Genomic DNA, 17,678 nt, shown 5'->3' on the forward strand with positions numbered 1-17,678 from the left:
TTTTTTTTTTTAATTAACAGTAAGAGATCGCAATATTTCATTTTGAAAAAATCAATCGAAATCCGACTATCGCGATGATAATCTCAATATACTTGGCGATAAACTTTTGCAGTTTATATCGAGAGGTTGGTGCGGTGAACGTGAACATGAGAGTGGGGATACACACAGGCAGAGTTCATTGCGGGGTCCTTGGCTTGAGGAAGTGGCAGTTCGACGTCTGGAGCAACGACGTCACCCTGGCCAACTACATGGAAAGCGGCGGAATACCGGGGCGAGTTTCTCTCCTATTCTCTTTTTCCTTCCGGGGCGAAATTTCCAAGTGACAAGCCTCGTTCGCGTTTCAGCGAACGTTCAGCGAAGAAACGAATTTCTGACACGGTCTACGATGTATTTTCATAATCTTTCGCCCTCTTTTTGTAATAAAAATTCTCTACTGAGAATGAAGGGAAGAATGCGGGAATATTAAGACAAAATTGTTTCTTCCGATCTCAATATCGCGATACGACGATGTAAACCAGCTGCAGGAGAATTTCATTGGCGTTGGCTATTAATTAATATTAACTGGTATTGGTGACCGGAGGTGCTTCAACTTCTTACAATTGTAAAAATTGAATGAAAATTCACAGTTAGGTTCAATATAACCGATAAATAGAAGATACTCTGAAATAAAAAGTGCCCCATTGAACGATTAAACATTTTTATTGGAACATCGATAAAAAAAATGAGAAGAAATCTTGCATCTAACGGTGTACTGCGTTAAAACACTTCAAACATAAACGTGGCTCATCGATACAATCTGGACGATAGGTGGTCACCTTTTTGGTCCGATTCTTAGCAATTTTTCATCCTAACTGTTTAGCATTTGTTTATAGCACTCTCTGCCAAATTTTCGTGCCAGATACGCTTGCCCTTCTTTCCACCGCATTTCGTGTCGCGATCTTTGTCTTTGTCGCTGAACACCTGAGATCTCTAGTATGATTTTAACATAATCAAAATCGATAATTCAGTTGCTAATGATATTAATTAATAACGTGAGAAACGTATATGCGTTAACAACGTTAAAATCCGCGAGATTAATGGCGAATTAAAGAAACTGATAAACAGAAAGTTGTGATTTATTTTTCAAAAATCTCGATCGATGAACTGTACCGTCGTGTTGGAAATGACGAGCTGCGATTATTTCTGTACAGACGAGTGCATATCACGAAAGAAACACTCGACTGTCTTGATGGTGTCTATGAGGTGGAAGAGGGTCATGGGGGTGAGAGAAACGCGTATCTGAAGGAGCACGATATCAAAACCTACCTAATTGTCCCTGGAGACACGTATAAGGGTAACTTACCCTCGTCTGGGCTGAGGAAAGGTCTGCCAGCGAATGGCAACGTATCGAAAGAGATGAGAGTGATGGGACACGGTTCGCAACACGGAAAACAGAACAAGTAACTGGCTCATTGTTTCTTTTCATTTTTCTTCCTCCCTTTTCGTGTTTTCTCCCTTCCTTGTGAAAATAATTTTAGACCAACGCGTGTAGATTTTCCTAAGCTTCGTACATTCCGAAATCGTAAGTTTCGAATCTTTAATAAGTTAACTTTTTTTTATTTTATTATATTAAATAAATATCATTATTTATTCATTTGTTATTTTTTAAATATTAAATAATATATTTCTACGGATCGTGTGAAATGGTTGATTGTACGATATAATTTCCAGGGGTTGGGATATCGAAAGAAAAATTTTCAGGACGTAAGTCGTGACGGACGTTTGATTTATGAATTTTCAGTTTTCCAATGTAAGAAGTTTCTCTTGTACGGACCTTTCTGTATCGATTATTAATCCTGCGACAGATTAGGGTTTGGCGAGACGACCGAGGCGAAAAAGGACCCGGAGGACGAGGTGAACGAGTACCTGATGAGAGCAATCGACGCCAGGAGCATAGATCGATTAAGAGCGGAATATTGTACGCCCTTTGTTCTAACTTTTCGTCTGCCCGACGTCGAAGGGAAGGTAAATGCAAATTCTTGTCCTCTTCCTGTTGATCGATTTATTTGAAAGAATTATCGTATTAATTTATAATTCCTAAAATAATTTATCTTTCCTCTAAAAGATTCTCAATAATTTACTGCCATAAGATCGTGCAATAATTCTAATAAATTAGGCCATTTTGTGTTCGTCTTTGGCTTCCTTTTATTCTTTTACTATTATTGTCATTATTTTTTAACACGTTCACGTTTTAGCACGTTCTGCTATTTTATTTCTGTGCTCGTATTCGTGTTTTTAATAAGTTTGCAACATTGAATGGTTATTTGTTTAAATAAATCCTACTTTTTTCAATTAATGTACGTTAAATTTCCATTATTTAAACGTTCAACTATTATTCTGGTCACTAAACTAACTGCATTTTTGCTGATACGCACCGTCCGATGGAACATTCAAGCGTGAGCCACCGGTGGTACACGCCGTCTGACGGGAGACTCGAGCGTGAGCCACCGGTGGCGCACGCCGTCCGTACGTGTTAAATCGAGTTCTCGCTCAAAATCAAAGTGATCTAATCTATTGTCATTTAAACGGAATAACATTCGAGGATTTTGTTCATAAGAAAGTTGAGAAAGCGCTATGTATCCGCGAAGATTTCGAAAAAGAAGAAACCATTTATTTGTGAACTATTTGTTGCAGTATTCGCGCGAAAGGGACAGGATGCTCTCGGCATATTTCGTCTGTTCCGGCTTCGTCTACATGGTCGTCGTGATTGCTATAGCGATCACTCTACGAGGGTAATTCTGTCATTCTGTCAATTAAACCACCGGTCAACTAGGCTTTGTCCAAATTTCCCTTTGCCTCATATCGAAAGCTAATCATTTTCAAAAGCTTGTAACGCGATTGGAATTTCGGAAAACTCTATTTTATTTCGATTCTACTAAAATTCAACAAGGATACAAGTAAATCGAAACATATTCCCGTGCAAACTATATTCCCAAATTTTTCGGTTCCATGTCGCTGCTATGTTTTGAACAGCCACTGCTCGAAGATCGAACATGGTTTCTGTTGATACAGTTCGTCAGAAATAGGATAATAGCAGTTAGAAAAATATATAACAGTTAGAAATGGGAAAGGTTGTGGAAAAGGACCGATATTGGTTTCAGTTACGATTCTACCATCTGTTATCGTATCGGTTCTGTATCCGCGTATTTCGAAGTGCTTCTATATCGACAGAAACGGTTCTATTGACCGAGCAAAAGTGAAGCCTCCAGAGGCTTTCATAACAGTTACGAAATTGAATCATTTTTCAGGAGTGGATACTTTTACACTTGTGTGGCAGTGAGCACGTTGCTCATCGCCACAATCAATGGGATTCTACTGGCAGAGAAGAACGAGGTGAGACTTTCGCTCAGACTATCGTCCTTTTCTGCTATCTGTGAGGAAAGGAATTCTTCAAACGAATTTGAAGAATCGCGTTGCAACGTGCATCGCGAGCAAATCGATCGCGTTCGCTCTTTGGAATCTTGCCACTTCCTCTTGACCTTGAATTCGTGGCGTGATTCCAGGTCACAATGCCGAGGTCGTTAATCGTGTCTCGTACATACGTCGCTGGCGATTACATAATTCATGGTATTTGTCCCGTACACGCAATGAAAAATTTCGACGAAAGAAGGGAAAGCATAGAGAAAATTTCTATGGAATTTCGCTGGCACGGTACTTTCGAAATATTACGCGTTCCACGATTACTTCCAGGTATTGGATTGGCAACTAAGTGATTGCGGATTTTGTCATTAGGTGTTCATGACAAAATCCGCAGTCACTTAGTTGCCAGCCCAATAGAGTGACAAACACGACAAAAACGAACAACCATAGGTTGCACTATTAGGTGGAAGGTTTCCTACAAATTTTCAGTGACAGTATTTTCCAAATTTCGTTGGAGAATTTTTATCGATGAAGATACTAGAAATCAGAGAAAAGTAGAGTTTTGTAACTGAACGAGAATAATTTATTTCGACGATAATACATCGTTTCAGAGATTTTCCAGTCGATCTATTCAACAGAGAATAAGACTATAACTGAAGATTTGAAGAGACCAAATCTTTCAACTACGTAGACGATGTACGTTGAAATTCTGTTTCTTTAGAGAGTGCCACGGTGTCTGCGAGATTTTGCGGTGCACGTGTTCGAGAATCGAGGAGTCGCTCAGGTGTTAGCTACGTGTGTCGTGTTTCTCACTTTCGCCACAGCTTTATCACCGTTGGTAAGTTCACGTTATTACTGTACTACACACTATACGTTCTAACATTATGCTGGTGCTCCAAGGTAATACAGATTGCTATACTACACACATTTGTTGACGTATGTTTATTACTCGCAAGCAGTTTGTTAATAACGAAAACACAGATGAATCTGTTGAAGTTATTTCTTCTTTAGGTTCTTCCATCTAAACCAAGAGAAAGATTTTTAAATACCGATGAATGATAGCCATCTATTGAGATGTGTACAATTTTATGTGCTACACTAGATTAGCTGAGTAGTAGTGATACATATGTGTGAATATGGGTATGTGGAAGTATGTGTGTACGCGTCTGGAAAACAAAGGAACATAAACTGTTCAGTCAGTTAACAGTCTGGTAAGGAAGAGGATGAGACAAAAAGAGTGCTGAGACTATTAACTTTCTTTTTTTATGAAACCTTATTTTTGCACTTAATAGCCACAATTGAGTGTACACTGATGCCTATGTATAAACCAAGTACGCGACTGGTCTAAGGGTAGAAACCGGTAAAGATATGTTGCCCATTCTAAGGATAGAGAATAAGTAAGTTCGGTGGCGATGTTGTGACAGAGGAAAGCTAGGGGTGGGTGTGTCTAAGGTTGTTGGACCAGGAAGAGTTTTAGCCACCCTCCAGAGAAACTCGCTAACGGAAGATATCGAACGTGAGAAAAACCAAGTTTCCCGTATCAACCCGTAGTAAGCAATAAATATAAGGAGGCACTTAAAATAAAAGATACTCGTTTTGTCTGAAGGACCTTAATTATGAAAATGCCAAGACCCATGGTGGGTCCTTAAGACTATTGACAATACGCGCCAAGGGTGTGTAGACATCTGGCTACTATCTTGCTCTCTGGTCTCTGATGCGGATTGATGTTACACGTGCAAGTGTGTATCGATGAATATCCTTGAAATCGTTTATCAAATAAATATATAACCATTTTAAGATAAATTCTAAGCGTAAACTTAGTGTTCCTATAGCATTATTTCGGCAACTAAGATCCAAAATTATCAACACCATCTGATAATTTACTTACGATGTACCTTGAGCAAGTAGCCTATTTGTTAACAGACTATGAATATCGAACGCTATATTGCTGAATGTCGTTCGTTATTTAGCTTCGTCTATATTTCCTAACACGTAGTAACATGGACGTACAGTGTAGAGAAATCCACTGTAATATCAACGATTGCAAGCATTCCACCAGCTTGGTACAGTATTGTCTGAAGGCTGGTGTAATTCCTCAAAATCCGACAGAATCTCGCGCATCGTATTATTAGGAGAAAATTCATGAGAGTGGCTATCGATCATCATTTAATACTAGGTATATATAATGAAATAGATAGCTATAGCCATCATCCATCATCGACGAATCTATAAATCCATTGATCTAGCAGAGAATACGAACGACATTGGCCTACGATCTCATTAGAATTCCATTTTTCCTCGACTACTCGACAGATAGAAAACTATTAAACACGTATAGAGTATTAACTGTATTATGAAACTGAGAAAACTCTACAAGTTTCTTTTCCATTTTACAAGTAGAACTTTTATACAAACTACTGATAAAACTGTAATACTATTGCCGTATCTACAGGAATTAAAGTTTTTAGATAATTAGCAAGATATCATGGATCTAAAATAAATTTTAATATTACATTTATTTGGTCAATTGGTTTCGTTTTAATATTCACAGTTGGAGGATTAACAGGAGTAATATCATCTAATTTATCAATTGATATTATCTTACATGATACATACTATTTAGTAGGACATTTTCATTATGTTTTATCTATAGGAGTAATTTTTGCAATCATTACAAGATTAATTCATTGATATCCATTAATTACTGGATTAATACTAAATCAAAAATGATTAAAAATTCGATTTATTATAATATTTATTGGAATAACTTTTTAGCATTAATAGCTATACCTCGACGATATTCAGATTATCCTGATTCCTATTATTGTTGAAATTTAATTTCTTCTATTGAAGCAACAATTTCCATAAATAGAATATTATTATTAAAAGATCAATCATTTAGTTGCCAACCCAATAGAAATTATTTGTACAAAGTTGTGTTACGTACAATTTGTCAGCGAACGAATCGAGAAATGGAAATTCTATCGAAACGTATATTTTGTCAAGCTGAAAGTAGAAAACATTTGGAACTTTACGGTTAGATTCGTAAGTATGTATAGTACGAATATGTAAAGACAAGACGTGATGATACCAAACTTGGTCAAACCAAGGCCAACCGTAGCGAAAACCATACGTCGTTCCTCAACTCCTGCACGCCAAATAGTTCAGCAAACGTGGTAGGAGGCTGATTTAAAAATAGCTGGAGATATATTTGGAGCTTGTTCGAGATAGTCCTTTTATGGCAACAGTTTTAAACTTGGAACGTGGGTGGCAAAAATTGCCAAGGAATTAAATATAAAAATACATGTTAGTGAACGAGTGCACGGAAGCGTTGGAAAACGTGCGCGATCGATGAATGAATTTGCGCGTGTTTGGTAGACCGGGCCAGTTTCTAATCGAAACGGCAATTAAAAGTACACAACATAGGACAATCGATGGATGATTTTGCATTTTACATGGTTCGGTTTCATTTTCTGTTTTCCGACTCTTTTCGCATCGTTTCATCGAGAAAGAAAAACTTTTTGGGAGGAAAAAATTGAAAACGCGATGGAAACCGATTGATTTGTTTTTCGATTGCAGGTAACACTGGAAGATGGTCACGTGTGTGGGAACGTGACGTCTTCATTGACCGAGTGGCCAGATAATTCAAGCGTAACGTTCCAGAGTATCGACACGCCCGTCGATGTTTGCTATTACACTGTCTTTGCTGACGTAAGTAACTGTGATCGATTCGATGTGCCCAGCCGCGAAGCTCCACCTTGAATTAACTCGGGATTAACCGGAAACGCGATGGCTGCCACTTGTGTGCAACTCAGACCGCGTTCCCAAGCTACGTCAAAATCGTTTCCATGCACATGCACGCGATTCGATGACTCTGTGCCTTAATCTAACTTCAGTTTACACGAGTTTACACTAATGAAGTTTGTATGGATCTTCAAAGATAATTGCACAAGTCTAAATCAAGCTTGCTCCGACCTAACCTAGTGGAATTGTACCATCAATCGAAGTCGAAATGAGGTATTTATTCGGTTTGCCGATTAATGCAAGCTGATTAATTCGAGCGGGACAACGCTTTTAAATCGAAGACAAAATGAGTCGAGCCTAGGATTAGTTAAGCTTAACCTAGTTTGAGATCTTTAGCTGAGCCATGCCGATTCAAACCTAGTTAAATTAAGCCGAATTATGTGAAACCTAGCTATACAAATCGAGTCAAACTAAGTCAAACTCGGCTAAAGTCCAGCCAAACTGAGTCAAATCCAGCTAAGGTCCAAACAAACTGAATCAAATCCAGCTAAAGTCCAGCCAAACTGAGTCAAACCTAGCTAAAGTCCAGCCAAACTGAGTCAAATCCAGCTAAAGTCCAGCCAAACTGAGTCAAACCCAGCTAAAGTCCAGCCAAACTGAGTCAAATCCAGCCAAAGTCGAGCCAAAGCGACTCAAACCTAGACAAGTTGAGCCAAACGCAGTCAAACCTAGCTAATTCCAAGCCAAAGTGAGTCAAAGCTAACTAAATCAAGTAAATGAGTGAAACCTAGCGAAGAGAAGTCAAAACGAGTCAAATCTAATTAAGTCAGGTTGTAATTTAAAACGCCTATTATTGCTGTTCCTGTATCTGTAGCCCTATTATCCCTAGATTTCTGCATCTATACGTAGTAACACATTAATTTCGTATGATATATGTTACAGCTTTTTCCGGTACTAGTGATGCTAGTTATGATAACCTGCGCTGTCTATCAGATTTTAACATCGGTGTTCAAAGTAGCTATACTAAGCCTAGTAGTCGCTTGCTATTTATCCATCAGTATCTACGAAGCCATACACGAAAAAGATGTAGAATTGACTGGAAGATGGTTAGCAGGTGTTCTGGTCATTTTCTTTATGACGTGTCTCATTGCCCATTCCCAACACACAGAAGCTACTTACAGGTAATATCTTTCACTCGCAATAAAATTAATACTCAAACCCATTAACAAACCCATTATGGTTTCATCGTAATCTTACGAATACGATCATTTCTCTAAATTTGGATGAATTTATTGGAAACCTTTCAAATTGAAATAAAATACCAAAATTCCTCTCAATCGCTATTTCTTATAATTGAGAAAAGTGACGAATGAAAAATCTTGGTACATGCAGGTTGGACTTCTTATGGAAGTTGCAAGCAACCGAGGAGAAAGAAGAAATGGAGCACCTGAAAGCCTACAACCAAAAGCTGCTGGCCAACATACTTCCAGAACATGTGGCTGCCCACTTCTTATCTACGGTTAATTCAGACGTAAGAACGTTAACAATTTATTTATACAAAAGAAATCACATAAATTTTATCGGGCCATAATTAACATTCACGAAGACCAACAAAATTGATCACTTCTTCTATCGTAATTATAGTAAACTATGGAACTAATATCTTTGCTACTGAAGATATCTCGTATCTGCCGTTTAATGGAAACTAGAAAAACAAGCGTTGAAAATCTCAACTGTGATAGTTAAACGAACTGTATTCAATTTCATAGTGGAAAATTGGGTGTGCGGATATTTTTAATTGGATCGCAACTCTTCTCTGCCCGTCAGCTTATCAACATTCTTCCATGTAATTAACGATTGCAGGAATTGTACCACGAGCAGTGCGACTTCGTTTGCATAATGTTCGCCTCGATACCTAACTTTTCCGAGTTTTACGTGGAGCTCGAGGCGAATAACGAGGGCGTCGAGTGTCTCAGGCTGTTGAACGAGATCATCGCCGATTTCGACGAGCTTCTAGCTGAAGAGCCGTACAAATACATCGAGAAGATCAAGAGCACTGGTGCCACGTACATGGCAGCATCCGGTGAGAACCTACACCACCAGCTTTCCCTTTCTTTTTTTTTTGTACACCTCTCTTCTACCCGATTACACTATTCAACGAGGCACTGATTAAAATTTGCAACGTCGTATCTCCTGTGTTTCTCTTCCTTTTTCCTATTGCTACATATTTTTTAATGCCAACAGAGGACCAGCTTTATCTTTTTCAGGGAAAAAACTACGTGTCTTCCGTGTCACAGGCTACCAGTCTGTTCTATACATTTTTTTTGTTTTTATTTATTTATTTATTTATTTATTTATTTATTTTTTTTGCTAATATTTTCGAATCTCTTCGGCAAATCTTTCGCGACCTAGTTTCTGGTATTGTTTGTTTCATTTTTCAAAAATTCTAAATTCTTCGTAATGAAACATTGGGAAACATTTTGCAAGTTTTTTTTTACAGAAGAATTGGGTATTTTTTAAAGAGACCAGATTTTCTCATCGTTGAATATTCAATGATTCAAAGTATATGCTACGTTATTGTTGATGTATTGCGTTAAATCTGTCCAAGCATCTCATTGTAAATCTTTTTATCGGAAGAATTCGAGTATTTTCCTGGCTATTTATTTTAAGAGAAAAGAGAGGCCCGGCAATTTTTAATCTTCTAAGAGAATTTCCTTTGTACTCTTTCGGTAGGATTAACAAAGAACACCTGCGACATGAAAGATTACAAACACGTGACCGCGATGGCAGACTACGCGCTCAGGATACGCGAACAGCTGGCGTCTGTTAATGAACACAGCTTTAACAACTTCCGGTTGCGTGTGGGCATCAATATTGGACCGGTAACGTCGATCAATTTCGCACTAGCTGTACGACACTCATCGAAACATCTCCTTTCGTCCAGAACTAAACACTCAGCAAAATTCTATAAACTTCAACAGAACATGAGTATTAGACAAACTTCCTGAAATTCCTCTACTCCAAAATAAAGTTCAAATCTCCTACATACTAAAAATTGCGTAACCTCGACAAACCAACTTTTGAAACTGTTCTGATGTATAATAAAATGTAAATATTGGGTTGGCAACTAAGTGATTGCGGATTTTGTCAATACCACCTAATGATAAAATCCGCAATCACTTAGTTGCCAACCCAATACTATAATTTCTCATTTGAACCTGCACAGCATTTACTTAAAGAAACGAATTATCCTTTGTAACGATACTTCTGTTGATGTTGCCAACCCGATGTATCTAAACCAAAAATCGAATATTAAAAAAAAAAAAAAAAAAAATGAAACCCCGTTAAACAAATGTTCGAACCTATTCTCATATACGGTGAACCATAGAACGAAAAATTTCTCCGGATTCCAAAATTAAATTTCCACAAAAGAGAAGCCCCAGTAAACAAATTTCTCCTCCTTTCCTCATATACGATAGAACTTTAAAAAAGAAAGAAAAAAAGAAACATTTAAAAAACGGGTGCAGAGTAAAAATCAAATTTGTCCGAGAAGAAATCCCAGTGGATGATATATTTTTTTTGAACTTGTTCCAATGTAGGTCGTCGCCGGGGTGATAGGCGCCCGAAAGCCGCAGTACGATATTTGGGGTAACGCGGTAAATGTGGCCTCGAGGATGGAGTCTACAGGCGTGTTGGATGGGATTCAGGTCACCCAGGAAGTTCGCGACATCCTAATCGCCAAAGGATATCCGCTCACCTGTCGTGGTACCATTCAGGTGAAAGGCAAGGGTAGCATGGTCACTTATTTCCTGGATGGTCCTCGTGAGCCAACCAAGGCCAACAATATCTACAGCAATAGCAACGAGGAGAAGATCAGCTCTGTGACGAATGGTAATTTCGATGGACCTGTCTCGCCTACCACCGACGTCTGAACCAGTTTTTTATCTCGTATGGTCCATAGGGACCGAGAGAGAATTTATGGAACGAGAACAACATTTTTCTGTAGGGGAAAAAATATTCCTATTTTCCGGATATGTGAAGAATTTTCGAACGGCGAAAAGTGATGGTAAACGAGAAAAGGATACGCTGTCTCTTGGGTAAAATGGTCAGCTTTTGGATTTAGCTTCTTAATCTTTGCTGAAGCAAAAAAAAAAAAAAGGAATCCAAAAGCAAATAAAGAAAATGCAAAATTACGCGGAGGAAATCAAACGGACTTTCAGAGGTAATTCAAAGAGATCAAAATTCAAAGGAACTAAGCTTTTCAACGAAAACACGATCGAACGATAGTTGTGGCAACGTTGCAATGAGAAATCGTGTTTATAGACACGAGACAGACAGACGATAATAATCGTTTGCTATATTGCTCCGTGTTCTTTCTCCGATCGATAGAAGCAAGACAAATTCATTGGAAATATAAATAATATCCTGTCTGAAGTTGAAGATGAGAGGAGAGATCAAGATCCTATGCATAGTATTTTTCCAAACAGTCGAAACATCTGTACACTACTTAACCGTTAGAAGATTCAGAAAGAAGAAATTCTAATGCAGTTTAGAAACTTGGATTCTAGTGGAGGGATAAAAGCGAGGAACATTGACGTTAGAACTACTTAAAAATGTCTCTTTTTGTCGTTAATATTGGGCTGGCAACTAAGTGATTGCGTATTTTGTCAATATCCCCTAATGGCAAAATCCGCAATCACTTAGTTGCCAACCAAACGGAAACACTCAAGTGTTTTTTCAAGAATATCGATATTCCTCGCAAAATCCTGAACTTCTTCTTTTTTTAACACTCTGTATATATCACGTTATTATTAATTTCATGGTATTTAGAGATATGGTATTTAGAGGTTGGTAATTCTGGTGTTAAATTATTTCGCTGTCTGTTTGCCTGTCCTACGATCCACCGACTACCGTCCCCAATGACGACGAGGATCGATTTCTAAGATTCGTCGAGTAGTTGTGAGTGGAACACGCAGGCGAGAAATCGTGTAAGCTCAAACTAACTTCCACTATGTATCTCACCAATACAGCGCACTATATACAACATCGTTATAGCGCGTGTCGTACTTAAGCCGTATCTCGCTATTCTCTCTGATTAGCTGCTTCGGTTGCATTCTAATCCGGGGAATATGATCCTTCTAAGTTGTCAGCCATATCAATTTACAGGCTTTAGGATCAAGTAACTAATTCAGTGGTCAAATATCGTAATGGAGATGTATATCTGCAGAATAGAATCGCTCGAGTACTGAGAATTGTGCACGATTCGACGAATTGGTTTTCCAAGAGGATTGTAATTTGGAAAATTGGTTCTCCAAAGGGAAGATATTATGAAAGTATAATTTGATATTTGAAAATAAATTTCTCTTTTTTTTTTTTTTTTTTGTTTTGTTTTATTTAAGGTATGTGGCCGCATTAGTGGATAAGATCTGTAGAAATTTATTTAGAGAGCTATTATAATTCTACTTGCGTTCGACTTGAATAAATTTTCAAATAATTTTCCAACTTCCCACTTTTCTAATTTCCAAATGATCCCACAATCGATTGTCCTGGTTTTCGAATAGCCCGCGTTTCAGTTTTCCACTCCCAGCGTACCAAGAAAAATATAATCTTCGATACGCTTCGACGTGGCGACAGTTCCCAGAAAATCATATCCATCTATTCGAACGATATTTGACCAAGTAGAAGGACGCGATTACAGATTCGATGGTGGTAATTTGATATCTGGCTGTCAGCTCGTTACGCCCATTCTTCTAGTCAATACACGAAAGATTAATAGGAGACGCTCGATACAACGAAACCGTGGCTGGGTTCTTCATACTGAAATTTCGTTGGAAAAAAAAAAAGAACAGAACGAGATGGGACCACGGCAAGTTTCTACGAATGAGTTCACGGCGAAGACGAACGAAAGAAAGAAAAAGGAGAAAGAAATCTGCTCGAAGAAAAGAGAAAAAAAGACTCACTATTTTTACATTTCTCTTTTTTTAACTCTAATTCATCGACAAGATTAATCGTCGATTAATGAGTTTTTTAATCACGTGTAAAGATCATCTTCTATATATATACCTATACATATATATACATAGAATATATATTTAAAAATATATATATATATATATATTCTGAAAATATTTTAGATAAGAGAATACACGCGTTTCTGCACAGTGTAATTTGGTCTGATAGTAGATAGTGTTTATCGACTAAACAATGCCGCGTATGGTTGCACTAACGATACCTTCTAAGCAACCGCAACTGTGTTCTATAAGTCAATAACGTGTTACTACAGAATTCTTTCGCAACTTTCTGTTCATTCGGTGAGAAATGTAGTAATACGATTTTTTATCCTTCTCAATAAAATGGGAGATATTTTATTGAAAATATTTCCAATACAGAAAGCAGTACTACGTTTATCGAGACTTTACGTTTAAGAGATTTGTGGCTGTGTCGCAGCGGATTCTCACGCTTACCACTGTTCCACGTAATACTGTTCGAGGCTTTCGGGTGGAAACTCAAAAGGAACCTGTTTCCAACGTTTCGCCAGCATTGCGACTGACAGCAACGAGCCAGCACACGAACACGATTCACTGCGTTTTTAGACTATGAAGCAGCTGGTAAAAGAAATTTCTTTTGGACTCGGTTTCTACCAGAGAGCCTCGAACCGTGTCGTGTTTGTACTCTTGTGAGTGTTAAGCGTGATCAAGATTTAATACTTCAAATTTTGTAATAATTCCAAACTCCTTAATTTTCGACTTTTATCGTGTTTCAATTTTTTAACTCAACTTATCCAATTTCTTCAAGCTGCCGAGTCTTCTAATTTTTAAATCTCTGAAGTCTCAAATTTCCTTACTGATTTTATCGTTCTCCGCATTTCTATATTCGCTTAAAAAAAAGGAAAAAAAAACGTATTACTACGTTCGTAAATGTTTAGCTACGTATTTTCATTTCAGTTAGAAAACTGTTAAATAATCTACAGACGTGAAATTTCCTAAGCGATTTAAATGCCTAAACTCTTCTTTATTTTGTATCATCGTACGATACTTTGAAGAGGCAACGTCCGTGTTGTGTATGCAAGGCGAGTCAAAGGTCACGTCATGCTGTGTAATTTAAATGAATAAATTCCCAACGAAGATTATATTATAATTATGAATAAGCGACACAAGATCGATGTTCTGACATAGTCAATAAAGTAATGGAAAATCGGAGCCTGGTGCGCTGATTCAATTACGTGTATTAGCAAATTTAGCGATTTTAATCACTAGAATCTAGTGACATTTTCGTATCTATCGATGAATTGCGCGTTTCTATGCATTTCTAGGAAATTTGAAGATGCAAACGTTTCTCACGTTTGATGCATTCAATGTACATAATATATAAAAATTACGTATTTAAAAGTTATGAAACAAAGTGCTTTCTCAGTTTTTTTCTTAGAATTGTGAAATTCCTAGATATTCGCAGTCTATCTGCCAACGCTATTCAAACCTTCGATTTAATCATTTAATATTTTCTTCTTCTTTTTGTCAAAATTTCTTCCTTTCTTTGACAAATCTTAATTTTCTTAGAATGCTCTAATTCCTATAAATATGTGACTTAACGATACGATAAATTAAGATTTCATTTGACGAAAGATATTTCGTACGCAGTGAATCGATGATAATAGTTAAAGATATTACGTCACCAGGCTCTATACAAAGAGAAACTTAGAAACGAATTAATCGTCGTGCGTAGTGTCTGTCGTGATCGTGATGGATGTGAAACTTTCCAAAGAGTCTAATTAGTCGTCAATTGAAGTTGATCTTGAGCTGATAGAGCGAGCCTATAATTCAATGTTTCCTCTTGGCAAAAGAAATTGTATTTTGATGTTGCTGGCGGGTCCAGCCGTTGATAAATGTTAGTCGACGTTACGATCGAACCAACCACGGGCCATCGTTCGATAGATCGAATTAAGATCGACTTACAGATGCTTCGATGAGAAATTATCCAAATTTTGTTCAATAGCTTTTCTACCCTTTCAACTTCATTTTTGCCGATTAAAGATATTAAATCGTACACGAACGTACCATTTCTCCCTTCATATTAAAATATTATACTATTGCAACATTAAAATATTGAAACGTTAAAGTATCAAGTTTCTTTCATCGAGGCATTAAAGTACGAACTGTTATCGTTCTTTTGTTAAGATCTCTTCGATTGAGAAAGGGATCTATCGAAGCACCTGTAACTTAATATTACAAAAAAATAAGATAAAATCTGTCATATCAAATCTAAGTGTGCAAAAGCCCAACGATGTGTTAGCTTTCTAGCGATAAACTGTTTCAAACGAGTTCTCGCTGTTATGGCTGGTGTTGTAGAGATCCTTCGTCAAGGCACTCGTTAAAAAAAGAAGAAAATTCTGGAAGAACGAAAGTCTCCGTAGAAATTGGAGAAATGAAAATTGAATAAAATCTGACTTTCCAATGAAAAATTATTTTTCGAACCTCTCTGCGATACTCGTCTTAGAATGAGAATGGAAACTAGTCAATTTGAGATGGAGATGAAAATGCGTCAGGCTTTCGCCAGATTCGAGAATAATCGTTACTCTTCCTCCGTCTTTCGTGTAATTTCTCGATGGCCTAATCGCAGCAACCTGGAGTCCATACTGAACGTGTATAATAGTTATTAATCGCGGCATGTGATTTGCCAGGAATAACAGGAAATAAATTTTTATTAAAAAAAAACCAGCTACAATGGATCGAATCATTTTATACCTTCCTACGAAAATTCACACCCACGAAATCCCCGACAAGTTCACTCCTGTAATGACTAATTCTGATGATTCTTAAAACAGTACGATTTTACGGTTGTACGAACTATTTTACGAAAAAGATAGTTATCCGACGATGTTAAAAATCTGAGCATAATGGAGATGTACGTACAACAAATACTCACGGGAAAAATCAACGAAACTAATAATAAAATCAATGAATTAGAAAAATAAAAGAGCAATAGGCAAATATCTTATAATATACAGTGGCATAATCTGCAATTTATTATAAAATAATTGATCCCAGCAGAATATATTACAAAAGATGGTTGCTAAATATAATAGACATTTTCAAATACTAATCGAATAAAATCATTTAGTTAATTTGTATAGAATTTGATACTTCTTCAAGCCTAATAAATCCTTTGATAGATATAACGAAGAATATTATTCGCTACATAATTAATATCTGTATCACGTACAGCGATGCAAGCGCTACTGAAGAAAAAAGAGCCATTTTATGTTACAACTATAACGAGTAAATTTACTCGTTTAACTTGAGAGGAATTAAAAAACAACCTGACTTTTAAGTAAGTATTAAATAAGAATTTTAAATATCGCATGCAGTGATGTAGGTGTTATTCAAGAAAAAAGAACATTTTATTTTGTAATTAGAACGAGTAAATGAACGAATATCGATAATATAATATAATGCTTAATATGAATTTTATCTGTCTGATTATTTAATACCTTAGCTTACTTCACAATAACGTCGTCGACTGCCGTTAGGCTTTTTTCCCCTTTTTGTTTAAACTAATTGATAGTCGAAAACTAGTATCAAAGATGTGCGAATTTAGTCTTAGCTAGGAGAAACTATTAAAATGATAAAAATGGATATCGTATTAAATTGTTGAAGGCCCCAATTTACGATAAAAATTAAGAAACTGTCCAATTTGATTTTGTTACAATGGAAAAACCGTCTTTTGCTATGTCGAAAGATCGTTACTGTTTGATTGACATTTCGACACCTTGTGAAGGTATATAAGGAACACAGAAGTCGCGCGCGAGCTCTTTTGTGCCTGAAATTCCGGAGAGTGAACATCGAAGAAGAACTTAAATATAAGGTAAATAAAAAAAAAAAACAAATAATAACATTACAACTAGTAATTTACAACGTCTAAACCATTAATTTACAACACTTAAGCTATTAATTTATAACATTTAAGCTATTTATTTACAACATTTAAACTATTAATTTATAACATATAAGCTATTAATTTATAACATTTAAGCTATTAATTTATAACATTTAAGCTATTTATTTATAACATTTAAGCTATTAATTTATAACATTTAAGCTATTAATTTATAACATTTAAGCTATTTATTTACAACATTTAAACTGTTATTTTATTCATTTAAGCTATTAATTTATAACATTTAAGCAACTAATTTACAACATTTAAACTATTATTTTATACATTTAAGCTATTAATTTATAACATTTAAACTATTAATTTATAACATATAAGCTATTAATTTATAACATTTAAGCTATTTATTTACAACATTTAAACTGTTATTTTATTCATTTAAGCTATTAATTTATAACATATAAGCCATTAATTTATAACATTTAAGCTATTTATTTACAACATTTAAACTGTTATTTTATTCATTTAAGCTATTAATTTATAACATTTAAGCAACTAATTTACAACATTTAAACTATTATTTTATACATTTAAGCTATTAATTTATAACATTTAAACTATTAATTTATAACATATAAGCTATT

General features: G+C 36.2%; 1 protein-coding gene across 4 annotated transcripts in view; it reads left to right on the forward strand.

Annotated features, from left to right (window-relative positions):
- Positions 1–15,693, forward strand: part of LOC126925730 (adenylate cyclase type 6) — a 98,426-nt gene extending 82,733 nt beyond the window's left edge. For 3 of the 4 annotated variants that reach the window (XM_050741610.1, XM_050741608.1, XM_050741609.1), the window contains 12 exons: positions 113–271; positions 1,191–1,439; positions 1,845–2,004; positions 2,674–2,771; positions 3,288–3,372; positions 4,121–4,237; positions 6,979–7,110; positions 8,086–8,324; positions 8,536–8,674; positions 9,007–9,226; positions 9,877–10,025; positions 10,743–15,693. In XM_050741610.1, the coding sequence (XP_050597567.1) occupies positions 113–271; positions 1,191–1,439; positions 1,845–2,004; positions 2,674–2,771; positions 3,288–3,372; positions 4,121–4,237; positions 6,979–7,110; positions 8,086–8,324; positions 8,536–8,674; positions 9,007–9,226; positions 9,877–10,025; positions 10,743–11,075 (2,080 nt within the window). In that variant the 3' untranslated portion in view covers positions 11,076–15,693. The remainder of the gene's footprint in view (positions 1–112; positions 272–1,190; positions 1,440–1,844; positions 2,005–2,673; positions 2,772–3,287; positions 3,373–4,120; positions 4,238–6,978; positions 7,111–8,085; positions 8,325–8,535; positions 8,675–9,006; positions 9,227–9,876; positions 10,026–10,742) is intronic. The other variant, XM_050741612.1, reaches the window with a different exon arrangement.
- The last annotated feature ends 1,985 nt before the right edge of the window (positions 15,694–17,678 follow it).

This window comes from Bombus affinis, chromosome 16 (assembly GCF_024516045.1).
Source record: "Bombus affinis isolate iyBomAffi1 chromosome 16, iyBomAffi1.2, whole genome shotgun sequence".
Classification (NCBI taxonomy): domain Eukaryota; kingdom Metazoa; phylum Arthropoda; class Insecta; order Hymenoptera; family Apidae; genus Bombus; species Bombus affinis.